Genomic DNA, 8,194 nt, shown 5'->3' with positions numbered 1-8,194 from the left:
AAATAGTGGATTTCATTTAAGGTTTAAATTACAACAGTAATTGTTTTATAAAAATAAAAAAAAAAGAATTTATGTCGAACCTGACTTTAATAATTTTTCACCAAGGACCCACTCAATATTGTAGCCAACATCAACAGAACATTTCAGTTGGAATCTGCTGCCATTACAGAGAATATAGTGATCCTTTTCACCCACATTAATATTGGGGCGTTTTTTAATAGCAATGTTTTGCCATTGAATGTACGATACATTGCCTTGTATGATGCATGAGTATCGACCTGCATGTAGAGGGAAAAAAACAAAAAAAGAAAAATCAAAAGAAAAATACTTTTTTTTTTTCCATTTTATAAAACAAACCCACTACTTTCAGTTTAAGAAACATTTATATTTATGTCCATACTTACTTTTTATGTATATATTTATTTGCTCTCAAAATAATACTTTGTAAATGTTGACATTCACACACTGTCAGTGTAGCTTAATTTTCATCGGTTGATTGGTTCATCATCTCTGCCATATATGGTATACACTCTAAAAAACATGGTTCTTTAAAGGGTTTTTTTAATGCCTAGTAGCAGTTCTATTTAGGATAATATCAGCCTGAAAATAAAAACTTCACCTCTATTCCACCTCCAGCTCACTATTGATTTCCTGGTGCTCAACCATCCAACTACACAGACTGTCAACACACACTCAACAGGTAAATAATTTCTGAAAATGTCTGTAATTTTTCATTTTTAAATTGTAACTGGTTTTCTACCAAATAATGCCTTTTTCTCTTTCTCTTAGTTTTTTTTAACAGAACATGTAAATGTGACACTTCTCTCCTCTTCTCCACTAGGTAACAGAGATATTGAAATTATTATCCATATTGTTAAGGTTGTTTTAATTATTATTTGCATAAACATACCCAGTCACAAAAACACTAAAGCTATCCAATGACTTCACATCACTTTTCTATTTTAAAATTGTGAAGGGCTCACATACTGTCCTTTGCTACTTTTGGCCTTCATAAATTGTTTTTACATAAACAAATAAAAGAGACACACTGTAACTCTAAGCTCAGTTGTGTTTTCAGATGCTGTCTTGTCCCACAACCTCATCATCTGCAGAGAGAAAGTGCAACTCACAGTGTGTTTCCATCACCCTGTGAATATATTTGATTAATTTTGAAGTAGTACAACAGAAACAAGTGCTGGAAACACCCCATTTTTTGGGGGGGGGGATATTTTAATTTGCAAAAACGTTTTTATGCTCACTTGAGGTGGTTTTTCACTAGTGCAAAAAAGTGTTAATGCGAATAATGGGAGATGGAAATGCATTTTGCGAATAAATTCCTCCATGTTCATCAAAAAAGTAATGTGGCTGCGCTATGGGACAGCATTACCTGACAAACCAGCAGACCAATAAAAAAAAAAGTATTTTTATAATTGCCTCCCAGAACTATCTTAAACGACTGTTTATTAATTATGGATTTGAGGGCATCAGGATTGTGAAGATACTTCACTGGAAGTAGGTCTTCAAAAATAAAAGTATCTAAATGGCACAACATGTTGTTGTTGTTGTTTAGTCTAAAACCATAATAGAGGCGACAACATATGACAAGACCAGTATTGTTACAAACCAGAGAACCCTAATATGATACTGTTTAGAACCATTTTCTTAAGAGTGCACTATTATTGTATGCTATAGTATATCAGTACTGATACACTAAAATAAACACTTAAATATCATAGACAATACAAGAATAAATCTCATGTCACTCACCACTGTCACTTTCACTTGCGTTTTTTACAGTGAGAGTTCTGTTGTCATTTGAAATTAAGTATCTTGTGTCACCTAGTGCAGGATCTTTGTTATCCACTGTCCATTTTATTTGTCCCTTTGCAAAGTCTGGCTGTCTACAGTTCAGGTCCACCTTTTGCAGAGGATATAACTGATCTGTTGTTAGGACAGTTTGATCTGTAAATAAAAACCATACAGCTCAAATATCCCAACAGTGAACAAAAAACAATACATTTGATGAAATGTAAAGAGTTTTAGATTAGGCACTGACTACCCTTACCACTTAGAGTAAAATCATCTTTAGCTAAAATTAATCCTTGTGTTCTTAGAGAGTCAGAAACCTGTGTGTTTGCTGCTTCAAAATCAAGGCTGTTGGATGTCGCACTTATTGTGAAGTCTGCTATAACACTACCAGGCCTAGAGTGAAACACAAACCACTTCAGTGTGAAGGCTCTGTATTAACATTATATTTATATATACTGTATATGTTTGAAAAAGTTGGAAAAGTTTTGCCAAAAAAGTTTGTAAATCATACCTGAAGCCAGTGACTTTAACAGAACCAACCTTGTAGCCAGTTAGCTTATTAGAATAACTTGTGTCAATCTGTAAAAAGTAAAAGGTGTGCGTGAAAATTTTATAGAATATAAATTTGATTGTATTTATAGTATTTAAACAATATAATCAAAAATCAACAACTTACACAAATAATATATTTCTTTAAAATATGAAACATGTAATACTCACTGCTGACTCAATTTGTCCAGATAAAACTTTGTAAGTCGGGCTATTACGGTCAGTAAGACTGATGTCAAATGTCAAATCAGATATTTTCATTGACATTCCAATAACTGTAAAAGAAGTGTACATTTATGTGTATTGTAACAACAGGTTTAAGCAACAATCCTCAATACTAATACTACCTAGTTGCTGGGAGTAGACGAAATGAACCCACCCCCAACCCCCAAAAAATACCTGTTATTATTGACATGCCTTGTATACCCCAATTTGTGACTGTGCTACTAAATGTAATACTAAGATCATTATGCAGTAATTTAGACACAAAATATTTTTGTTGAATATTACAGTACAAAAAAAATGAGTAAAACCAAAATATGCATTTCATTTTTTTACTGAATGAAACCAAAATTAAAAGTAAAAAAAATCAAAGGGTTTATGGATCTATATTTGTTTACCTAAACATGCAAAGCAAAAAATTCATTCACTTATTTAATTAATCTATTTATTTTTAGAAGCCAAAAAGTCTAAAATAAACTTACTCACTCTGTATCAAAATACAGATTGTTACTGACTGTAAACACCACCAACAATAACACAAGAATTAAGCAAGAGTTATCTATACTAATACTAATCTTCACCATCATCACATGATTTATCTCAGATTTTTTTTTACTGGGCATACCTATTGTTTTCATAATTGTTCTTGTTGTTGATGGTTGTATTGATTTTGATGGTGTTGATTGCATATATGTTGACTGTGTTGAGATTGATGGTGTTGATGGCGTATATATTGATTGTGTTGAGTTTGATGGTGATGATGCCGTATATTTTGATTGTGTTGAGTTTGATGGTGTTGTTGGCGTATATTTTGATTGTGTTGAGTTTGATGGTGTTGATTGCGTATATTTTGATTGTGTTTGATTGTGTGATGGCGCAGATGTTGATTGTGCTGCTGTTGATTGTGATGGTGTAGATGTTGATTGTGCTGCTGTTGATTGTGATGGTGTAGATGTTAATTGTGTTGCTGTTGATGATGGTGTAGATGTTGATGATGATGGTGATTCTGTTGATGGTGTAGATTTTGATTGTGTTGCTGTTGATGATGATAGTGATTTAGTTGATGGTGTTAGCATTGATGGTGATGGCGTTGCTGTTGATGATGATGGTGATTCTGTTGGTGGTGTTGGCATTGGTGGTGTTGCAGTTGATGATGATTCTGTTGATGATGCCGGCATTGCTGTTGATGATGATGTTGATTCTGTTGATGGTGATGGCACTTCTGATGATGGTGTATATCTTGATTGTGTTGCTGTTGATGATGATTCTGTTGATGGTGTAGATGTTGATTGTGTTGCTGTTGAAGATGTTGATGATTCTGTTGATGGTGATGGCGTAGATGTCGATTGTGTTACTGTTGATGGTGATTCTGTTGATGGTGTTCGTGTTGATGGCGATGGCAGTGCTTTTAATGATGATGTTGATTCTGTTGATGATGGTGCATATGTTAATTGTGTTGCTGTTGATGGTGATGGTGATTCTGTTGATAGTGTTAGTGTTGATGGTGATGGCATTGTTGATGATGGTGATTCTGTTGATGGTGAATATTGTGATTGTGTTGCTGTTGATTCTGTTGATGGTGATGGCATAGGTGGCGATTGTGTTACTGTTGATGATGATGGTGATTCTGTTGATGATGTTCGTGATGATGGAATTGCTGATGATAGTGATTCTGTTAATGGTGAATATTTTGATTGTGTTGCTGTTGATGGAGATGACATAGATGTTGATTGTGTTGCTGTTGATGGTGATTCTGTTGATAGTGTTAGTGTTGATGGTGTAGATGTTAATTCTGTTACTGTTGATGATGGGGATTCTGTTGATGGTGTTACCATTGATGGTGATGGTGATGGCGTTGCTGTTGATGATGATGGTGATTCTGTTGATGGTGAAGACATTGATTGTGTTGCTGTTGATAGTGATTCTGTTGATGGTGGAGTAATTGATTGTGTTGATAATGTTGTTGATGATATTGATGGTTTTGTTGTTGATAGTGATTCTGTTGATACTGATTGTGTTGGAGATTCTGTTAATGGTGCTGTTGGTGGTTGTACTGTTGAAAAAAATGGACATGACTGGGTTTGACTCTGTGCCTCTAAACTCTTTAAATCCTGTAAAATCTTTATAAAGATACTATCAAAACACTTCATACATGTCAAATCAAGTCATTCTTCCATAACACTAGCAAAGTTTGTTACCCAACAAACACACTTTGTCATTCATGAAACAATGACCTAAAACACAAGCAACAGGTAGAATTATACAATGTTTTCTTTTGTAAAATATTTTTACAAAACAAGAACTAGTTTATGAAATTGCTGTTGTGATGTGGACTTCAGGATTCAAAGGGATAGTTTAGCAACAAAAAAAATCCATCATCATTTACTTATGCTCATGTCATTAAAAACCTGTATGACTTTCTGTGGATCATAAGACATATTCAGAGAAATGGTTTATTTATTTATTTTTTATTTATTAATGGGTTTTTTTGGTCCATGCAATGGAAGTCAGTGATAATCAAGACGGTTTGGTTACCAACATTCTTCAAAATATCTTCCTTTAAGTTCCACAGAAGACAGAAAGTCATACAGGTTTGAGTAAATTTGGGTGACTTGACTTGAGGGTGAGTAAATGATGACTGATAATATATTTTTGGGCGAACTATCCATTTAAGTTAAATGTGTTTACGTACCTGTTGCTGGTTGCGCACATGTTATGTTATCACCTGGAACAAGATGAGCGTTGATTAAAAATTATTTGTATACAGTTCAAAAGTATCTGACCTACAGGTCTTTTATGTGATTACAAACAGAAAATGTATAAAATTATTTTACTTGTTATCTCGTTGACTCTTTGACAGAACTGTCTGTCACTTGGAATATCATTGATGCAGCTGCATGTGTTGTTAGTGATGCTGTCACAGCTCCCATATTCTTTGCATTTATCACATGGCCAGAAATACTGGTCCTCACATACACACTTGTATCCACTGTCATTGAAATTGCACACTAAGAAAGGATAAAGTGTAAATGTAACCTCTTATTTAACAGATTAGCACTACTGTATTTGGGTTCAGAAGGTAATGTGATATTCTTCACCTGTCGTGATGTCCACGTCTAATACTTCAACCACCTCATCTAATTGAAGTGGAAGAGTGATGTTCTGCAGATATCGCCTCATCTCATCGATCACAGAGATGCTTGTTGATTCCAACTCAATTTCAGACAAGATGTCTGTGAAGGGCAGTTCTGTGACAGAATCAACAAGCTTACAATCATTGTAAACCCATTGTTTTCATTGTATTTTTTCATTACAATGTATTTCTACCACAATATATACGTTTATATAATTAATTATATTAACAACAGCAATGAGTAAATATATCAAGAAATAGCAGCCTACATTGTTCACTATATTTGTCAGTTTCTATGGGGGTTAATATATTTTTTTAATTTTTATATTAGATAATGTTCAAATTATGATTCATATTTTTTTTTTAAATGATTAAAAGTAAGTATAAGGCTGTTAAATATAATATATATTTTCACTGTAAATATGCAAAATCATACTTTTTTAATAAAAAAGTGATTATAAAATTACCAGTTAAATGTAATATATTTTTACTGTATATGTTATGGTAACTTACAGTTAACCAATTGACAGTTTTTTTACTGTAGTATTTTAACATTATTTTTCTTTTTGAGTGCATTTGCTGCTGGCTTGTTTGGTCATCATTCTTACCGTTCTCCATCACACACATTTCTCCATCACTGGGAATATGACTGATACATCCACATGAGCCAAAACTGATGTCACCACAGGCCTCATATGTCTGGCAGTTGTTGTATGACCATGCATAACCAGCTTCACATACGCACTGGTATTCAGACACATTTGGTTGGCACACTGACATAAATATAACACACAGGTTAATATAATGTTTACACAGCTGAAAGAATGACGGAAATAGCTTTTAAATACCAGTTTAACAGGTTCACCTGTTGTAATGTTTGCAGAAGTAATTTCAGTACTGTTGCCCATTTGAAAAGGAAACATGACAAAGGCCAATGATGTTTTGATCTGTTCAATCACCACAGCTTGGGATACATTCATTTCCACAACCGCAAAGTATTCCAATAGATCTATACATACAGGAACATTAATGTGACTTTAATAATTATGCAGGCAGATAGTAAAGTACAAGACAAAACCCTTGACAGACAAAATCCCTCGCCCAAAAATGTAAAAGTATACTATGTTAATGTATCTTTTTTATATATGAATAACAGCACACTTTTATTAGAATAGTGTGTATGAGTAGAGGACAAACTGTGACACATTCAGTACCTGTGCTTCTTGGTCTTCTATGATGCAGTTGCCCATCTATGTAGCTAAACTGGAATAAAATAACAGAAATTCAAATTTATTTTACATATAGAATTTTATCACATTAGTTAACTATGCGACCATATAGCTTCATACTATTAATTTTATGTTTTGTTGCTATAATCATAATTGTTAAATATTTTAAATGCTTTTAATGGGTACAAAACATTTAATTCATAATATAAATTACTATCTTATTGACAGTTCTGAAAATGACAGAAATCTGTTGTTTTTCATATTGTATGAATTGCATTCATTCCTGTATTTGTTTCTATAGTAGTTCCCTACCTGTAACTCGATATTTGTTTCTGGAAAATCAGAATATGCATTCGCATATGCATTCCGTATTCCACATTCACGGGTCAGCAGGACAGCCATGCTGATTCCTATGAAGTACTTTAATATTTGTCCTGTATCTTAGGAATTGAGAAATTAAACATCAGGAAAAAATGTAAAATTAAAGGTCACAGAAAATAAAATACATATGTGTACAGTGCTGCATGACTTCTTCTACAATGCAAATATCTAAACTTGTATCTACAGCCAACGACCGGGAAAACTTTTGCGTGTGTCTAATGGTGCAAAAAATTAGAACTGGCTGTCTTTGTCCATTGCATGGAATGCTTCAATGTGGACATCTCCACGTTTGCGTGTTACTAGCAGGTTACTTTAGGTAAAAACTATAATTAACATTAAAATAACCTTAATTAATACCCATGTATCTACCCCGCTGCCATAGCTGTTAGAAATGATATGAAAGTAGTATGCAGGCATAACATTCTTCTTAAAACGTCAACACATTCTGTCCCATGTGACATCTGTATACTGTATGTTTATATTTACACTAATTTTTACTATATGGTAGATTTTGTTATTTTCACTTGTTTGCACATTTGAATGATCATAACTTTAATTCATATTTTAGTATATTTGTTTAATGTTTTATAGTTTATGACAAGTTTTGGTATTATATGAAAAGTTTGCTTATTTGAAGATCATTACATAAACATCTGCACTAAACTTCTTTATTGATTAGTGATGGATAGAATAAATAAACATGGTTCACTAATCAGTAGTTTTTAAGAGTACTGATATTTTTACTTTACTATCACTAGTATTCTGACAAACTTCTTTACACAGTATTTAAATGGATAGTTTAACCACCCCCCCCCCCCCCCCCCACCTCTTTCTCCCCCCCACATCCTCCTACCCTCCTTATTTTTTTTTC

General features: G+C 33.3%; 1 protein-coding gene across 1 annotated transcript; it reads right to left on the bottom strand.

Annotated features, from left to right (window-relative positions):
• Nucleotides 1–3,558: 3,558 nt before the first annotated feature.
• Nucleotides 3,559–5,539, bottom strand: LOC107553482 (probable serine/threonine-protein kinase tsuA). The gene is made up of 3 exons (XM_016235692.1): nucleotides 5,415–5,539; nucleotides 5,273–5,305; nucleotides 3,559–4,633 (listed from the first exon to the last, which is right to left on the bottom strand). Exons 2-3 carry the CDS (start codon nucleotides 5,290–5,292, stop codon nucleotides 3,637–3,639), a joined length of 1,017 nt encoding a protein of 338 aa, XP_016091178.1. The 5' UTR covers nucleotides 5,293–5,305; nucleotides 5,415–5,539; the 3' UTR covers nucleotides 3,559–3,636.
• Between the last annotated feature and the right edge of the window lie 2,655 nt (nucleotides 5,540–8,194).

The sequence above is a fragment of the Sinocyclocheilus grahami genome, unplaced genomic scaffold, assembly GCF_001515645.1.
Source record: "Sinocyclocheilus grahami isolate Dianchi unplaced genomic scaffold, SAMN03320097.WGS_v1.1 scaffold473.1, whole genome shotgun sequence".
Classification (NCBI taxonomy): Eukaryota; Metazoa; Chordata; class Actinopteri; order Cypriniformes; family Cyprinidae; genus Sinocyclocheilus; species Sinocyclocheilus grahami.
The sequence above is the reverse complement of the archived record's forward strand: the minus strand, read 5'-3'. Positions and strand labels throughout refer to the sequence as shown.

What these genes read in the sequence shown, in the direction of transcription:
- LOC107553482 (XM_016235692.1), bottom strand. Translation starts at nt 5,292, where the DNA reads ATGTGCGCAACCAGCAACAG. An exon ending in ATGTGCGCAACCAGCAACAG is followed by an intron (nt 4,634 to 5,272) that starts GTACGTAAACAC and finishes TTTTTTCAACAG; the next exon opens with TACAACCACCAACAGCACCA.